The 20,141-nt window shown below is 42.3% G+C and overlaps 1 protein-coding gene across 5 annotated transcripts in view; it reads left to right on the forward strand.

Moving 5' to 3' along the window:
* adgrl1a (adhesion G protein-coupled receptor L1a) overlaps positions 1-20,141 on the forward strand; it is a 157,321-nt gene that overhangs the window by 85,155 nt on the left and 52,025 nt on the right. For all 5 annotated transcript variants that reach the window (XM_082529570.1, XM_082529569.1, XM_082529572.1 and 2 more), the window contains one exon: positions 11,125-11,303. In XM_082529570.1, coding sequence (XP_082385696.1) covers positions 11,234-11,303 — 70 coding nt within the window. In that variant the 5' untranslated portion in view covers positions 11,125-11,233. The remainder of the gene's footprint in view (positions 1-11,124; positions 11,304-20,141) is intronic.

Below are 20,141 nucleotides of genomic sequence, written 5' to 3' on the forward strand. Positions count from 1 at the left end.
GCAGACCCAGAGCCTTCCTCTAATGGCACACGCACTCAAACACACACATGCGCATCCACTCCTTAGAGGAAGAGGATGTGCATGAAAGGTTATTGAGTCAGGGTAAAGTCAGATCCATCTATCGATTGGATGCTTGCTGCGAGAGCCAGAAACGTGAGACCTGCACAGGTCAAAGGGGCCAAGAGAAAGTGGGGATTAGACACAATAAAAAAAGAGAAGAAAAGAAGGGGAGAGAGAAGGAGAATAGAGAAACCTACAGAGCTTCACAGCTAGCATCACTCCCTCCACGCCCATCCTCTCTGAATGCAAAGCAAGCGTTCTGCTTTGGAGTATTTGTAGAAGCTCTGTTCAGCTTCATGAACATGAGAGTGAGATTTTTCTCAATTTGTACTTTTGGTCAGTGCAATATGTCAGATCAGAAAGACGAGAATAAAGACACATAATTGTTATCTTTTTATCTACATGCATTTTAGTAAATTATTCTATGCTTAATGTATACTGTATATAAATAATTAATCCTCAGTGAGCCATATGTCAATTAACATATAAATGCCTTCTACAAATAATGAATTAATTTGCATATTTAGCTAATCAGCTCATTTGCATGTGTTTAGTTATCTTTAAGGGTGTTTCAGTTTATGACTGAGTGCTGTTGTCAGTGAATGCCTATTTGCATTTTAAATTTTTCACTTTGTGAAAAAAAAATTTGTTTTTTTTTTTTTTTTTTGGTTTCTTGTTGTTTTTTATGCTCTAGTCTTCTAAGCAGAGCAAAAGTAGACTGGTTTAGGCGACTTTGCTGCAAAATAGAATGCCACCTGAATAATTTACTTTTTCTTTCAGTGGCCTCATAGCCTACACACATCTCTTATATGAGCCACCAAAGCTCTGTCTCGCTTTGGTGAAAGCATCTGGTGGAATGTCTGCAAGTCCCCACTTGATTGGCTCAGAGTTATTTATTTTCACCCAGTCAGAATCTCTTTCATTATTTATGGGAATGAAGCAAACTGGGATATGATGATGAGATGTGAAAATAGGATGAGAACCAGTGAGGGATTCGGGAGCATGCAGGCACAAAACAGGGGGATTACGGTGTGTGGAGGGGGAGAAATGTAAGGTTGAAGGGAGATGGGTGGAAGGGGAGGGGTGATAAGGTGGATGAGTTCAAACAGTACTATACTTCACTTGGATAGCAGGCGCCATGAGATGTCTGTTGATTCATCTCCCTTTATGCGCTTGGTTCCCTTTCTCTGCCGAACCTTTTTTCCCAAACAAAAGCAGACGGAGGGAATGATTCAGAGTGACCAGATGCCTGAGACTCCCAGAACGAAAGGGCAGAAAGGTCGCATCAAACAGGAGGCTCCATAGAGCCCACCGACCAGACTGAAATGTGTCGATGAACTGATGTACTCGGGCCTCCGGGGACAGGAAGGGATGAAGGGAAAAATGAGTATTTGAAAAGAAAAAAAGAAACTGAGGAGAGAGACAGAGCTGACTTCTTGTGTGTGAATGTTTTTGTGTTTAGGTGTAACCATTAGCCCAGTGTCCGTAACTCAGAAATCTACCACTGCATGTGCTATGAGTGCATAGCAGCGTTTGCAGTTCTGTTGTTTGAATTGACTAGAGTAGAATGCATTTTTATTGTCATTATTCGCATGTACAATGAGATTAAAAGCAATTCCTATCCAGCACAGACATGTAAAAGAAATTAGGGGTGGATGGGGGGGGGGGGGGGGTAAGGTGCACAGTTTTGCAGCGCTATGTACATATTCAAGAATAAACAAAGATTAGGAAAGGTTACGGAAACGTGTTAAATATTGCACAGTAATGATGACTGAATGCAGTGGGTTGAGGATATTTGGACAATAAGAGTAATGGTATTACACAGTGTGGATACTGAACAGTACTTTCGCTAGCATCTAATTTCTGGGTTCATGTGTGTATAGTTGCTTAGTTTCACTCCATGATTTGTAGTTGGAGAGGTGGTCTGTACAGACCCTCTGGGTACTCTCCATGCACTAATGGGTGTTCACCTGGTGTGAATTCCGGTAAATGTTTCCAGCACTGCTTTGTTGATAATTAACAGAAGCAGACAGTGTAAAGTAGCACCTGTTATGCCCGGATTGACTGAACCCCCAAGCTTTGGGCTGTTTCTCCCAGAGGTCCTGTCTAATAATCAGACCACCACCACGTTTTCCTCCTCAAGGACCTCATAGCATGAATGCATGCACTTGTCTGATTGAAAGGGAATGTGTCAGAAACATGAATGTGCCCCTTGTCTGTTTGCAGCACTTGTATTTAGCAGTGTTTCTTAAAAAATGATCACCAGTTTAGTTCTTTCAGTTTACAGGTACATATTAACTTGACATTTAGTTGAATAGGATGCATGTGTTTTTGTTTGTGCACATGCCCGTGAATGCTACTCAGTTATTCCTAAGTGGCTATGAAGACCGCTGGTGTGCTGTGTCCATGTCTTCAAATATGTGTGTGTGTGTGTGTAGACAGAGAGGTACAAAGAGATGGGGGAAAAAGAAAGAAATTGACTGACAGCCATGTTTTAAAATTGGGGCAGTCAGGCCTGCTGTGTCAGAATCTCCTGATGCCCACTCGGCACATCCCTAAGCTGGATAACCTTGGCAGGCAGATTGGGGTCAGTACTATCAAATCAGATACATCACTCATACACACACATAAACATACACTCACCCCATTCCACAATACAAATCACTCTGACATATGCATTTGGAAAAGGTAGATATGTTTGCATTGGGATAACACACACCCGCACTCTAGTCCTGTGACCCACAACAGAATAATCTCTCTGGATAACTCCAGACAGCTATGGATGGGCAAGGGAGTACAGTTCAAGTTAAATTTTGGTTTTATTTAAATTGGCATAAACTAGTTAATCTACTTCTCGGCTATCATGAGGAGAGAAAGCAGTGTGGTGATAAATGTCCAGATGTAATCATCTGAGGTTTAATTAATGTCCTCTCATTTGAAAAGCTAAAAAACACACTGAAGTGCTGCGTGTCTTTATGTGTGTGTGTGTGTGTGTGTGTGTGTGTGTGTGTGTGTGTGTGTGTGTGTGTGTGTGTGTGTGTGTGTGTGTGTGTGTATGAGACTGCGAATTAGACATTAGGGCTGCTAAAAACAGCACTCTTGAGCTATTGTGTTAGAAACTCAAACCATCAGCCTGGAAAATGAATTAAAAGGTGGCTTTTTCAAAGATATTTAGAAATAGAAGTACAACGTCTCATAAGATGACTGGAAAATTGAACACAAATTTTTGTTAACTAATCACGGTACAACAATGTACAAAACAAAAATCTATAAAAACAAAATGTTGGTACTTTTCATTACTCACCCTGTGATCACAGTCCTCCACAGACTTCATTGGAAATGATTCAAATAGTTCATCTGTAACAAATAATTGCCTTTTCCCAATAAAATGCGTACATTCGTAGATTTTAGTAGGCCTTTCTGACTAACTAGCTTCATTCAACCCAAACTGATGCCCGTGTAAAGAATGTCGGTCTCTAAAGTGGCAGGTTGAAGATGTAACGGAATAATTAGTGGATAGTGCCACTGACACAAAAGATGGATACTTCCATTGTATGGGCCTCAGCAATGAGATGAAAAGAATGTCAACCTATTTTTAAATGTCACTGTCTCTTTTTGTTCTGAATCCCTGCTCTACTTTGTGCCACAGATCTAAACTGGGTCAACATCACATGTGGTGCCCCAGTGGGCTCTTCAGTGTGTGTACATGTGTGATTGTGTGCATGTGTGCGAACATGTGTGCAAGTGCTCCGAGCCCTGACTATGTGCATCTTAGCATAAACCAGCACTTGGGACGTGGTGTCTACAGTTTGCCTCGGGTGAATCCCAAAGGTAGCTAAACAGCTATGAATTCATTTTTTCCCACCTCACTTTGTGTTGTCTACACAATATCTACAAATTGTTTAAGTCTGTTATCATTGTTACTTTTAGAGAGAGCGAGCTCTGGCTAGCGATGACACTCACACTCTCAGTGTGTCTGGTTTGCATCCATAGTGTGCTTCTTCATTCCATGTGCTTTGCTGTTGTGAACTGTAGTGCAACAGTGAGACGGGGATTGCCTTGTTGGAGCTTTCAGATTAATAGGCACTGATAATAACACACACAACTCACAGCGCTTTTGTCCTTAATGAAGATGGATCTAGCTGGGCCTGGCGGTGCACAGGCACTTGGGGTGGCAACCTGCCAGTCACAGCCAAGTGACATCTGGGAACAGCTCGGTGAAAAGGGTGGGATGGAGCGTCACTAGAGAGTACAATTTCATAACATTATCATGTTATATCATAATCCATTGTTGGTGGCTCAGAAGATTAATGTCGGAGCCGGCAGTTATCACTCTTTTTGTTTAGACTTAATGGTCATAGTGAATTATTCATTTCATTTCATTGATTTGCAGTGCAACTCACGCTGACAAAGTTGACAGCGCAGGTTGACAGATAGTGAGTATATCTAATCTGACTGTGAGGTTAGGAAGAATGGGGAAGGAAAAAACCCCCCATTAGAAACAAGATAAAGTTATGTGTTGTATAAAATAAGGCTTTGCCATTTGTTTGGTGCGAAATTGACTGAATAAAGCTGAATAAATATTTTTGAAATGGTTAACATTGGTTAAGGGATGGATGCCAAACTGGGTCAAGGGTTTAATCCCCGTAAGATATTAGAGCTCATTAGACTTTGGCTGCAACCAGTATTTGTGTGAGAAGACAGGTGGGTGCTAAGGTCACTTCCTCTGGCAGCCATGGCAGGCATCACAGGGCAAGCATTGATGGGTAGTGGCATTGCCTCCTGTTGCATCAGTAATAATGAACAGTGACAAGCTCTCCACAGCCACAATAAATCACAGGCCACACTGGAGACACTGAAGACCAGGCTGGGAGCATGCTTCTCTTCAGCGCGGTGTCAGTGTTGACGAACAGACTGACTCGGTGGCTAGCAGCAGCCTATCTCTATCGCTCATTCACAGATGCTGCACTGTTATCGCACACAGTCGACCCCCTTCAGGTATTCATGTACTCTGGTTAGCATGTACAGCTGTCCCTCAGGAATATTGGACTCTTACTGACTGCTTTATAGGTACTGTGACTTTTTAAACAACTACTACTGTTGGAGAAATAATATTAATAGTCAAAGCATATACTCTAGAGATGAGGAGGTGTGTGGGTTGGGGTTTGTGGAGAGTTACATCCAAGGGCTGATACTGAAGCAGGAAATAATGTAGAGGAGTGTCTGTTGAATAAAGTGAGAATGGCTCTTTTTTTTCTCACTCCCCATTCCCTTTGCCTTTACCTCTTTGGCAGCCACACTAGCCATGTAATATCTCTCCACTGTGTTCTGCAGCTCTGCAGATTCCCTTGTCTCATTTGCATTCCCTTAAAGCACACTTCCATTAAAGTCTCCCCCTGTTTTTTGTCTCTTCCCTCTTTCCTTCTGTTTCTTCAAATAGGTCTTTCTTCACTGGGTTGCTCTTTTGGAGAGAGTCTTATTCCCTGTTGACTACACAGCCTATCCCTGCTCTCCCTGAGTCAGTAATCAAACACATTGGCCCTAATACACAGGCCATTACAAGAGCTCTGATGTTCCATCTGCACACAGACGGCACAATGGTGTCATTATATAAACAGCCCTGCTGCTGCAGCCAGCAAGATACTACCACACCAGAGCTTCGCCCTTAACTGACCTACCCCAGTAAATGGAGGTGTTGGGATGATCTGACCTGAATGTGCTTCTGTAGCTGCTGCTAGCTTAACAATATTATCCATCCTAAATTACTGCTCTCGTGTTAACATAACAGGAGGCTATCATTTCTCACTATGGTCAAGCAAGTGGGCTGCTCAGCATCAATGCAAATGCAATAAAATCAGGTTGTTGTGTAGGAATAATATCTAATGCTATTATGTTGTCGTTGCTAGCATGCTAGCTTTACCAAAAAGGATTAGGGAGATTAACGATAGGCCCAACTGGAGGATAACAATGAAGAGGTTGGGAGGGCAGCGGTTTATTCAAGGTGCTATCAGATGTTAAGTGTACCGAGCTCATATTGTACTTTGTGGAAAATGCCACAATTCTTATGAAATGAAATGAAAATTTCATGATTTCCTTTTCTTTCGAATCACTTTTTCTCAATAAAGCAAAATTCAATCCATTCAATTTAAATAGCACTAAAATTAAGAGAAACTCTTTGTCAGTACCAGATTGATATGATTGCATGTTCTCTATTAATTTTGACATGCAGATGTAACTGTTAAGTCCAACTTACCAATTGGGCTAATTTGGATAATCATTTAATCATTAAATTTGACTGTCATACCTCAGCATCTTGGAAGACAGATTTGTCAGTAGAAGTACAGACTCCCACTCAGCAAAGCTTGATTGCAGATGGTGGCGATAATGATATTTCATGGTATGTCTGGTACATTTCGAAAGGAAAAGTAGGATAATTATATTCACTTTGGCGAGTGATTAGTTTTATGGAGGTGAAGAAGTAATTAATGAATTCCATCTCATCCTAATTTATTGTTACACTTCCTTGTATGGCTCCCTCTTGCCTAACTCAAGAGAGTACAAAGGAGTATCGAGTGTGACAAAGCTTCGGCACCAATGAGTCAGAGGGAGAATTACTTAGAGGCCCCCAGGCAAAGCACAGGTTTTTGTCATTCTTTGCCATCTCATCATACTATACACAATACGGCATAGATAACCTCCGCAAATAATACTTTCCTCTGAAATGAAGTGCCTGCCTTGGACATGACTGATGCCAAACCCAAGCAGCGCAGAGTAAATACAACATGTATTTGTTTTCAATTTATTCCAATTTAATCGCATGTCTTTTTGAACTGAATTTTTACTTGATTACAAATATTTAATGCAGCAGTTTGCATCACTTTCTGATTTGTAAGTGAGTGATTGCCATTCAGTTTCGCACGCTCGGCTGTGTCGGTTGCTAGGAGGCAATCATTTCCTTCATAGCGGGAGCTTTGCTACTGAACCAACTATTTGTTGTTGAAGCATCTGAGGCATAAACATCAATCCTAATAGCACGGGAAGCGCTTGTGCTTCATCATCAGATGGAAAGACTTCTCTTTGCATGAAGAAACTGACCGTCATAATTTATGACTGTCAAATCTTTAAATCAATCACGAGTGTTTTCCCAGCTGAATAAATTTGTGTTTGTGTTATCGTGATCCCCGCGTCGCCCCCCATTGCCATGCATGATTTTGGCTTGTTCTCTCAGCATACCTCATTTTCGAATGCACTGAAATGCTAATTAAGATGTTAGGAGGTCCCAGAACACTTTATGGGTACAAGCTATTTTTGGAAACCTCAGAAAATTTGCTTTAAAAGCTGCAGCGTTTGTTCAATCGAGTTGGAAAACTTTCTGCCGAGGCGTTGGCCAGTCACACACACACACACACACACAGAAAGTGATTTCACTCACACTTATCATACTTGTCTCCTCCACCTTGATATCAACTTCCCTTTTGTGGGAGAAAACAGGAGAGAGAAAGCCTGAAGCTGTAGCAGCTCTGAGAGTTGCACCAGCTTTTCTAATTATGCAGCAAAAACTGTCTACGTAAACTCTTTGTTCTTCTGTCTCTTGATTCTGGTCAGGTAATGTTACTAAATGCCTCTTTCTTCTGCACAGAAATGATTTGAGTGATGGGGTTAACGTGAATGGTTCATGTGACAGACACACACAGCTTTTAACATTTCCCCCACTCTGCACTGAAAGGACTTGTGTCACCCTGTTCTTGATGAGCATGTCTGCCATAGCAAACAGATTCTAATGATCATGGTGATTATCGTAATGATCCAATAGAAGTGGATAATGAGGTTATTTGCTTTGGATCAAGGCGGCCTGTAAATTAATAGCTAAAGAAACAGAGTGTAGCATGTGAAACAAGATAGCAGATCTGTGCACTTAAATGTAAATCTGCCGCGTTTGTCTTTGTGTTAACACAAGCGATCGCCATTTGCCCGGCTTTGCTTTATTCATCATCCTCCTCACCTTTACACCAGTGCTCTGAAATTGCCGTCCACTCTCGCTTTTTGTGGGTTCCAGTCTCACAGGGATATGATGTTCTGCTCTATTAGAAGAGAAACAGTGATGATAATAATGGTGGATGTGATCAGTGCAAAAGGGCAGGCTTTGGCCTCAGGCATGTAACATCCTCCAAGTAGGGAGAGCACAAAGAGAGAAGACACCCATCTCACACCCTCCAAAGAGTCCTAACCTTCTTCCACCCAGAGGCACGCTGACTCATAGACACAAGCAGAAGAAATACTTTCCCTTTTGCCTTTACTCGTCCATTTTTACTATTCCTTTTGCTGTTCTCACTTGGCTATTTTCAGCTGTTTCCCCTCCCATTCTCTAGAATTTATTCTCCCTGTACAGAAAGTCATCCTTCACTTCCCTTTCTCTTTTTGTTCTTTATTTGTTAGTTACTCGGTCTGTGTGATGCTTCCTCTCTTTTCATTTCTTGATCACCTCATTCCTTTGTTTTGTCATCTCTTTTTGTCTCATTTCATTCACTTTGGCCTTGCATTCTTCCTTTATTCCTTCCATTCTCCCTCCCCATCACACTGAAAATGAACATTTCATAATGCCAGCTTTCTTTTTTGTCACAAAATAAAACCAATTTATCCACCCAGCTCCCTCTCTCTCTCCTTCTCTCCCTCAATCACCAGCCTTGCCTCCCTCCTTGCTCTCTTTACCCGGCCCTCTTCAGAGACCACAGGAGAGCTATTGTTGAAAAGCACAGAAAGAAGCACAATCAAAAGAAACAGGAGAAAAGACAGATTTTTCTTACACTGAAGCACAAATGTTGGTAGGAAAAACAAATGCGTGTCATTGCACTGAATGGGGATGAGGTGGGGGCTGCGGGATAGCTTGAGAGTAAATGCCGTGAGAGCTGTGGAGCTGAGTAGTACATTGCATGTCTATTGCTGTTTGTTTACTGCTCTTCTACTTTTTCTTTGTCCCTCCTGCCCTCCATCTGAGCATGTCCTTTTCTCTCAACTGCTGATCATAGAGGGTGGTCACACAACACTCAAATTAAGGCACAAGCTGCATTAGTTCAGAGGTTGTGTGTGTGTGTCTGTGTGTTGTGCATACAGTGTATGATAGAAATAAACGCTGGTGCAAAGAACAGCTGCTGTGAATGTGCTTGCCACTCAGTTCTGCTTTTATTCTCTCTCCCTCTTTGCTATTTGCTCTCTGCATCTCTCTCTCTCTGCCTTGCTTGTACTCTGCGATATCCAACATACTAATCCATGCAGCGACACCGGGGCAGGTTGTGGGCCTGCATTGCCACTGGGGAAGAGGTTAAATATCAGAGAAGGTCACAAAGAGGCGGGGCTGGAGAGGTCGAAGGAAAAACCAAATCAGCGATGATAAAGAGAGGGGCGAAGCCGCTCACGCCCTGCCGTCTTTGCTACCAGATGAAAAGCACTGCCATGCCTGCGTGATGTTGTGTGTGTTGACATATTTAGCAGGATGAAAAGCTTTGATAAATGAAAAATGCAGGGACTTTTATAATCCCAACTGTCTGTTTTGTATTCTAAGTTCAGGTTTATAATCAAGATTAGGATTACATTTATTTTTGTACAGATATACACATAGTATGATAAAAATTTCTCTGAACTATTTGAGGATGTCACATAGTCTGCAATATGCACTAAATCTGTCATCTTAAAGATTTATCACAATCATGCATTTTTATGTTTGATCTTTTGTGTGTGATTAAGCGAGATTTATTTTCTTGCATTTGGAAAGTTTGGCTCTAGATTAGGATTCGTTTTTTTTTTATCTCACACAAATATGTGGAGCTAAAACTGTCACAATAGACCATCGACCACAACATTAAAACTGTTGAAAGCCAAAGTGAACGGAAAAGTTGATGCTCTACATCTGAATGTTACATTGACACATCCCAGAAAGCTAAAAAAAATTGAGCAAAGCATCCTGCTCATGGTGTTGGCACCACCAAGCTGGAAAATGCACTCATACTGCAAAAAAGTGCCTGAGGAAACCCAAGAAATACAACCAGAAAAGCCAAAGCACTGATCCCAAATCCAAACTCAACAGACCATACCATCCATCCATGATGTCCCCAAATCTACTAGAGCCCCAATGCCACATACTGCAGACATATCTTGTATCCAGACCCTGATAAGTCACAAGTGTGTATTCTGGTGGTGTTCTTGAGTGGACTTAAATAATATTCAGCATGCGTTATGTTATGTGGCTGATTGGTAGCAAGAGTGAAGTGCTGACTGTAGGTTAGTTGAAACTGGTATAGAGCACAGAAAATGAATGGAGTCAATAAAAGCTCCATACAGTATCCCAGCGTGTGTGTGAGAGAGCATGTGTGTGTATCATGCAGTAAATGAAATAAGACAAAGCAACCGGCTCCCCACTAAAACAAACAAACACTCATACAACACAAAGAGATGTAGACCAATCTGTCTGCTCCATCAGCAAACTCAGCAGGAGCAGTGTTAGCTATAACGATACCATCTTTACTGTTCTCTGCCTTCTAGCCCCTGAAGGGGCAGAGCAGGCTCCACTGTCAAAAAATCAGAGCTCAAGTTCCAGATTGTGATTTATTTCATTAGGCAAATGAGATGTGTGAGCCCCGCAGCACCGCTGACTGAGTCACCGCTTTTCACTGTCTCGATTTGTATGCACGCCTGCAAACACAAACACACGCACACATAGAGAAGACATGCATTTTTCACGTGAAAATAACTCTGTTAACAGCCCCAAAACATATGTAGCAAGTCTGATTCAATCAAGCGTCCAAACACTTGAGAGTGATGAGCTGGTAGTGGCAACAGCTGTTGCCAAGCCATCTTGCACAAAATGGCCTCCGATTTCCCAACTGATCATTCTACCTGACCACCACAGGGGGAGCCTCTCTCCTCTCCTCTCCTCTCCTCTCCTCTCCTCTTCTCTCATTTAAATGCTGTACAGAGAAGAAAAAATAATTTCCTTTTTCTTGACGTATGCACATACAGAATTTAAAGAGGCTCCTAATTCCGTGTTTTTTCTTTCCCCTTTGCCTGCAGGTTCACCCTCAAAGTGGGTGTAAGCTGAGGAAGTGCCCCCCAACTCACCTGTGCCTGCTGACCACCTCTGACCACCTAGACCAGTTCCTTACACTTCTCGGCCTCAAGCATGGCTCTTGCAGTCTGGATCGTCTTCACTTGTGCTGTGGCTTCCAGCAACATTGCTCCATCCTCACAGGGTATGTAATATTAAAATTCTCTAGTGTTGTCTATATCATGACGAGTGCACATGTGTGCATCTGGATTCAGAATTTATGCGTTAAGATTCTGTTTTAACTCAACGAGCCAGCTTAGACTGTTTTACACACCGTAAGCTTCTGTTGGTTTCACCGTTACTTGTAGCCGGCCTGGCCTGAGGTTACTGCAAATGAGGATGCAATATTTATACATGTGATGAAGGTTGTAAGTGTATTGACTTGCTGACCAGGCTAGAAAAGCTGCACTTCATTAACTGAACTCTCTCTACAGGAGACAGAGAGAGAGAGTGTCTGAGCAAGGTGGATGTGAGAATGTCAATAAAATTTCTTGTCATCTTGATGTTAGTTGGAGCGTGGCAAGAGAATAAGGGGGAAATCCGTGCATGTAATGGTGCCATATGTGTGACCTCCTTGAATGTGCCATGTACCATAAGATGTTTCGTTTTGTGTCGCATGTGCGCTAGCTGTTGTAAGCTTGGCAGCAGGTGACCTGGATGGGATGAAGTGATGCTGGAGGGTGTTGTGTATTTGTTGGAAGATATGTATGAGGGAAGGAACGGGAATTGCAGGGGTAGGCAGCGGGCCGAGGAGGGAAAGGAGGGGCTGCTGGGTGTCCTGCTAGTGGCCTGCCACACAGACAGCAGCACACCATCTGCTGTATGTTCTCCGTCAACTCTGTGCCAATGAGCCGCTGGGTGATGGACAGCCAGAATGAAGAGGAGGATCTTAAGGACACATGGTTACCGCAGGGAGGAGCTAGCGATGAAGAAAGTGGGGAACAGTAAGGTGTGTTTTCATATTAGTGCTGATATCAATATTGGATTTAACAGTTCCCCAGTGAAAGCTATGATTGGACAGGTGTGGCTCTAATTTGAGAAGCTATTCTTTTTTCTCCTTTGGTTGCATCAGATCTGTGTGGCCCATGTTGTGTTCCATTAGGCCACTGGCATCATGTTGCTTTGTGTTTTACTTGTGGGTGTATATATTTGTATGAAAATAAGCCTCCACCTATCTGCATGACCTGGCACTTCGGGAATAGTAATAATACAGCAATAATCAGTCACAATCACTATCAGCGCACAGACAGAACATTTGGTTGGATGAAATTAAGAAGATTTTTTTTCTATTGGAATCAGGCACATTGCACATTTACATTGGCTCATGTTCACCCACACTGTTTTGGTGCACATAATTTTGGCAGTCAAATTTTGGCTGAAATTCATTCTCTCTTTTATAGTGTGACCAGAGGAGCAGGAGAGAAAAAGAAAGGAGAACAAGGGAAGTGGAATTTAAAGGAAGAGCGCAGGGTTTTGATGTGATGAGATCTGCTGAAATCCCTCTTAGACTAATCAAAGCTCATTTGGAAACCTGCATGATCATCACACATGGCTTCACAGTCTAATGTGTACTCCCTGCTCCTCCTCCGTGTCCCGACTAATCTGCGATGCTTTAACCTCACTCTGCTCCTGGCTGCACATTCTAATATTTACCCTTAACACACACCCATTTATTCTACTCTGGAAGTAGCTCTTTAGTGCAAATGTTCTTAACCAGCATGAGCTTTGTACACGTACGCCTCACATAGTGAATATTTATCCCCTTAAATCACTGTGCAGTTTTTCATTTGTCTTTGAAATCCAATGGCTGCGTGAGACAAAAGACAATATTTTCATCTGTGAATACAAACTCATACTAACACAAGCAAATAAAGTCATAATCATACTGGCATATAGAAAATCCCTCCACCCCTTTGTCCCGGCAGTCTCCCTGACAGCCTGACATGCGTACCTTGACAAACAGAATGTCCCGCTGATTCCACAGAATGCTTGAGAATGTACCACCCTTCATACATAGTGCTGCTGATCTGAAAGCCCATTAGGCTTGCTTAATGTGGCAGGCATTGCAGGCAGCTGCGCTGTACGTGATGAAGCCCTGACACAGAACTTTCATTTAGCACAGTGTAAAGCGTTGCTGTGTGCATGTGTATTCGTATTTATGTGCACCAGTGGTGGCAGGAAGACCATTACAAGGCTATTTGTAGGTCCTTTCAGTCTGCAATGTGATGGGTATGAATTTGCAAGCATACAGTATAGTGCATAATGTGCCTGTATGTCCATGAGTGCATGGTGATGTGTGCATGCGAGAGTCTGTATGGATCTTTGTGTTTATGTGAGAGTGCTGACATATCCAGATAGATGTGCGTATGAGCCTTTTTGTGTGTATGTGTGCGTGTGTGTGTTTGTGTGTGCCACTCATACCAGGATGGCAGTGCCAGCTGACTGGTTGAATCTGTTCTCATCTCCCCTGTATTTAAGCCTTTGCTCTCAGATCAGTCGTGTGGAAAGGCCCCTGGTCCTTTAGTGCACACGCAGACATTTTTATCTGTCTTCCCCTCCTCTGCCTGGCTTTTTTTCTTCCCTGCCTTTTCCCCTGAACAGTAGCTATTATTTAAGGATAGGGGACTAGCTGTTTTTACACATCTTCTCAACAAAGTGCTTAGTCTCTCGACTGTTCTCCAAGGGTGACACAATGTTTGAATGGGGACTGTTCTCAGTGTATGCTTTTGCTTTCTGTAATGCAGGGCTCGGTGTTTTGTTTTGTTTTTTTTGTTCCATGGAGAGTAGGGCTGTTCGATATAACGATATATATCGGACGACGATATAAAAACATCTATTGTTTGTTTCGTGGTGTCGCAAAATAAACTGTTTACGGCAATATTTTTTCATCGTTTTGATGGTCACTGTAGTGGCTATATTAATTTCTTAAAGTTCTCTCTTTCTCTTATATTTAATATAACCACACACAAGCGCCTGTTTTTATGCGTTGTGCTTAGCAACAAGACGGTAAAGCCATCGCGTGTCCGCTTGTTTATTTTCCACATAAACCTTTCACAATAAAGCTCAAGATCCTGTTGAGACTTTTCAAAATAAACTGAATCACGTGAAAGAGTATGCAGAGTATTTACGGATGAGAAGCAAAAAAAGAGCCGTCAGGTGCTAAAAAATAAACCTTAGACTCAAATGTTAGAACAGGCTTTTCCCCGCAGCACGCGTTGTAATTAATACTTATATACGTTACAACTTATGTCTAAAAATGTATAGTTTCATACATCGTTAAAACACTTGACTCCAGGTACACGACGCCCAGCTGGAAACACTTCACGCAAGTCGAGCCGAGATTCACAGAATTTACAGAAAATGTTAAATTTTTGTGATTTATATCGTTATCAGGAGGATACATGTCTTATATGATATGGATATGAGCTTTTGGTCATATCGCACAGCCGTAATGGAGGGCTACATAAAGAATTCACTATGCTGTTGCAAGACAGATGCTTTTTTTAAAATGTCTGAGCTGACAGTTTTTTCCAGGTCCAAATGTTGCCATATCCTAAATTTAAAAGTGGGAGCAAAGATTTAAAAAAAAAATGAGTGAGTGAGGGTCTTAAAATCCAATATTGAATTTGCACAGTTAAAGACACGTCTTTCAGTCCTGCAGAAATATTAAAATTGTAATTTTAAAACAGTGACCTACTCATAAATTCATAAGAGCTGACTCTGACAGGCTTATGCCAATAATATCTTTAGAGGAGGCAATAAAAGAGTGCTACTAACACATAGCTTTTTGTCGCCGTGTACTATCCTAAACAGCATGTAACTTTGAGGCTTCACAAGCAGCATTTTGTATTTCCTTATTCCCTTCATTTTGTTAACTCACAGCTCTACACTTTTCGCTTGAGTATATGTCAAGCAGAGCACTGAAGCTGAATTAGTTGAACTAAATCACTGAATTAGTTGATTAGATTCAGTTGCATTTAAATGAGTCCATGACGGGAACATAGTAAAGATCCTTTCCTTGTTGAAATTAATTCTGAATGCAATTAATTTGCATTCATAAATACTTTTAGAACTACAAAGGCGCTGAGAAAGTGCATCACTCACCAAAGTCAGCGCTCTACCTCAAAGATTTGAAGAAAGTGATCGACTGCTGTGACAAAAATGTATTAGCTCTTCCTTTTGCTTTACTTCAAGTGTCACTACAATTATCATAGTGGTTTGTATGTTCTTGCTCATATGTAGTACAGTACCCACTCGCTATTTTTATGGTCATATTTAAGCACTCACTGCACATCTTTGTGGATAGAGATCTGAGACATGAAATGAAGAATATATATCTGTGTGTGTGTGTGTGTGTGTGTGTGTGTGTGTGTGCGTGTGTGTTTAACACACTTGTTAAATAGCCTGTCAAAAAACGAAAAACATGTTTTAGAAATCTGTCAAAAACCTATATATTTACCTTTCTATTTATTTATTTATTTATTTGGCAAATAACACATTGGACATCTGTGTAAGTGTAACATTCAGTCACTAAGACAAATTTTCATCTCAGGAATGCAAATAAAAAATGGCATCTTAATCAAAAAATCATAATGTGCTTCACATTTTTTCTGCTTTTTTGTAAAACAGTAAATTTGAAAATTCATGGATAACAGCAATAATTACATTTTAGCATTAAAAATATCACTTTGATTAAAGACCTGGTGTGTAATAGTGGAATACCTATTACAGAAGCAAAAATGGATTTGGTAATTACAAATACTGTTTATATATATATATATATATATATATATATATATATATATATTCAGCCAAGTACATTTGTTGTTTGAACTTAATTCAAAATTAGTCTCCGGTGTTACCTCAGCCACTATCCTGGCAACTTCAGCATAGTTTAATGTAGTTATTTTTTTTAAGGTGCCTCTGAACATAATTCAGACAGTGACTGATTACATGAGCAACCACAGTGTAATTGGAAAAACAGAATTTCTTAGAGACAGGCATGTTGTATCCTGTCAGGTTCACATTGCTCCTGCTTGCAACACCTGGTACTTTGCAGTGATTTATTATTTGTAATTAATTCTACACGGTAACTTTGAATCTCGATCAGTCTTGTGTATTTCACATCCCCGAGTTCACATGGGAAGGATGCTCAGTAGAAGAGTACAGTTACTAACTTTGACCAATTCTCCTTTGACACAAATATTAGTTGCAGGATCACAGAGGCAGTTGACTATTGCTGGACTTAAATGACATAAATAATAAACTATAGAGACAAGTTCATTTCTAATAGCTTGGATTTTTATAGACCAAGGCCATCCAAACTGCATGTTGTGTGTTCACTGAGACAAGTAAATGCTCCCATTTTGTCTGAAAATGACCTTTGAGTATGCTTTAGCGTGGCTTTTCTCTTTCATAAAGCTGAAATCCACAGCCTTTACTGACACTAATTGCTAATCTAGTGGCTTGTGAATATTGCATATCATCTGGATTTTGCAATAAGGAGCTGCTCTAAAGCCTTTTTTCTCCCTATTCTCTCTCAGTGCCCCTTGTGTGTGTGTTTTCAAGCTTTTGTTGCTTTCTCATCTTATTTGCAACAGTCAGTTCTTCTCACTTCTCTCCTCTCATTTTCATCCAGTCTCTCAGCCCCCCCCCCCCCCCAAAACCTTAGCTATTATACCCCCTTTTTGCGCTGTGATATACTTCCCCACACACTCCCTCCTATCTCTTTCCTGGCCTCCCATTCTGTTCGCCCATCATCGTTTCTGCTCTCCTCCTTTTTAAACTCTCAGCTCTCCCCATCACTCGACCCCACTTTCTATCGAGCTTCCATCATTGAGATTAACCCCGCTGCCTCCTGCAAGCCACATTTTCCTCCTTTCCTTACCCTCTACCTCCCGTCCGTTAGCAGCGCACATCTCTTGTCGTTGTTATTCGTTTCTCTTCGCCTCTTTCTGCCTTCTGTCATATCTCGTTCGCTACCTCCCTTGCTCGCTCCCTGGTGCTGAGAGTTACTGTGCTCTTCAAAGCCCTTGGCTGAGAGCAGTAGATCACAGAGAGGCCTGTATGAGTGAAAGGTTAATGGATGGCCTTTGAACATATATTGGGCATTGGGGGGGGGGAGAAGGAGGGACCGACGGGGCGGTGTGGCGGCGTGTTCTTTCAAACCTCACTTTGAAGATGACGCACGCCGCTCTCATGTGCTTGTGACTGTATACGGGGTTGTGCCTTTTTGTTTATTCATTCATGTTAGTGTATGTGTGTTTGCGCCCATTTTGTTTGTGTGTTTGTGTGTTTGTGTTTGCTTGTAGTCGTGTGTATGCAAGGGCATGTTAGTTTGTGTACATTGATTTGTGTACTGCAAACAAGCTTCTACATCAAGGATTGAGTACTGTGTTCCTGTTTGTGCAGTCGCGTGATAGCTGCCTCTGTTCTCTCCGGGCCGTGGTGTGTAACTTTGAGGCTTTGTAGCCGTACAGGACTGCATGTGTGTGTATGTGAGACGGCTGGTTTGTGAACATGTACAAAGGTGTGTATGTATCAAGCATGTTATGTGATTAAGAATGTGGGCATTTGCTTATCTCGTGTTCTGTGGAATGCAGAGTGATAGTTAATAGCAGCAGCTTACGGCTGGAAACCAAGAGCAGAGAGAGTAGAGAAGTGAAGAAAGACAGAGCTAGATCACAGCAGAGAGGGTGGCAATACAGTGAAAGGGAGTAAAGGAGGAGAATGGAATTGAAATGAGAAACTAGAGGTAAAGGGCTGGGAAGGAAGGTGAAGCTAAGAGGTGGGGAGAATGAGGGGAGTGTGTTGGGGACAAGTAAAGGTAAATGAGATCGTTTCCAGGTGGATGAAATTAGATGAGGGATTGAGGGATGGTGTGAGGTGAAAAAGAAAAACACAGAGAGAGGAGGAAACTCACAGTGTTACTCATTACAGTGCAAGTGAATACAATGGCCTGTAAGTGTAGGAGGAATATTTTAATTCATGCTGTAGCTATGAAAACATGAAAGTAGAGGAGCACACAAAATCCTCCGTGCTGTAGTTAACCACATAAGTATACTCGCAAACAGATCGATCACCTCATAAACATGCAGAGTGAAAATACACTCAGGCGCACACACTGTCCAAGCGTCCGGACCTTTGGCTTAGTGTATAAGGAGGTTAATTAAGTGTCTAATGCAGCAGCGGGGCCGGGCTTTGACACTCATCTTTCCTAACAGGTCTCCGGTTGCGACTTACGACTTTTTCAAATCCACACACACACACAGACTCATACTTGCACACACCTTTTTTTCTGACAGCACTCCGCACAAGCTACTCACTCCGTCTTCCCCTCTCTCCTCCACACTTTGACTTTCTTTTTTCTCATCACTTGCTTCTGCTCTTCATTTCCTCGCCAACTTCCCCGCTTTCCTCTCTCTGCTTCTCTGTCTCTACTCCATTCCTCCCTCATCCCTGTGGCTGTTTCCCTGCAGCACCAGCAGTTTTACCCCAGCACAGTGTTTATATGAATCTAGGTCTGACTCACTGTCTGCTGGCCTGCCTCCTCTGATATGTGCTGGAAACATAGAACAGAATAGAGTTGTGCTGGGCCTGTAGCACTGCTCCCTTCCCCGGGGAGATGGAGGATATTTTACACCCGGTGAATCTCCTACTTTTTAGGCAGGCTGATTTTTATTTTGGGCTATGCCGATTCCCCGTGTTGAGGCACTTTTATTGCATAATTAGGCGCCAGGGCTAGCAATGAAGTGGTTTGACAGTATGAGCACGTCCCGTCTCGCCTCCCTCCTCAAGTTTGTGTGTATGTTGTTCAGTGTCTCAGCGGTTTTTTTAACCACCCGTCTTAATATCTATGCAATGCCTGCTAGTTCCCCCCACAGCAAAGTTTGTCAACGCACAGAGCGAGAGAGAGTTCTTGAGGTTGAGGATGGATGATGGGTAGAGCTTGTGTGCATTTGCCTGCGAGAGTTTGTGTGTATGTGCTTGTCCGTAATTGCAAATGCCTGAGTGTGTGTTGTGTGAGAGTGTAAGTATCCCGTTTCCAACAGGGGCACATTTAATTCTCTTATGAATGATGTAATGTTATGGGCTATGTTGTAATTCAGTTCTGTTAGAGGACGGGGCTGCTGAGGAGAGAAGCTGTCTTATTGAGCAGATCCCAACAATAGGAGGCCTCCTCTCCCACGAATCTGTCTGCCTCATTTCTTTTATGTCACTGACCTTGTGCCTCCACAAAGAATAGTCGTTATGCTCATCTGCTGCCAGCACTTTGTTTGAAGGTTTCTATCTTTTTCCATTGTTACCCTGTCTCATTTGCTGTGCCATTCCATTTCTTCCTCCTGTGTGCTTGTGCGACTCAGCTCCATCACAGTGGATGTGTGTCATTTTGGCACTGCTTTGTGTTCTGACCTTATAGCAAGACTGGTGACTCCCTATACAGTCACTCCTCATCTCATCTCTTCTGTCTCCTTTGCCTGCAGCAGGCAGGCGGAGGAGTCAGAGATGAGATAGCATCCTAGCTTTGAGGCCAGCATTTCTCCCTCCCATCCAAAGTCACACACACACATGCACACGCACTGTCCCACAAGCTCAGGCTGCCCCCACCCCTCGCACCCTCATGTTAGGCCTTTAGGTTTGTCTCAGCATGTCACTTTGTCACAACTCCTCAGCTTGAAGGCTGCCTGGATGTGACAGTTCTGGCCACATCGCCTCAGCCTGTCTGTGGTGACAGGCCATGCTCCAGTGAGTCATTACGCTAACTCGCAGTGCTAAGTGAGTCGCTAAGATGCAGCACTAAGCTGATAAGGAGCTCTAGAAATTGGTTGGGATCAGCTGGAGAGGGATCCCCATCACTGAGACCTCTCAGTTCTGTCCAATGACTGTAAAATTACTTGTTCTTCCTCGCCAGCTTTACTAAAGAACTAACCTAAAACTTATGAGGGAGTTAGCTCTTTGCGTTAGCTCTAATGCTAAGGGTATA

The sequence above is a fragment of the Aulonocara stuartgranti genome, assembly GCF_965226115.1.
Source record: "Aulonocara stuartgranti genome assembly, chromosome: 4".
NCBI lineage: Eukaryota > Metazoa > Chordata > Actinopteri > Cichliformes > Cichlidae > Aulonocara > Aulonocara stuartgranti.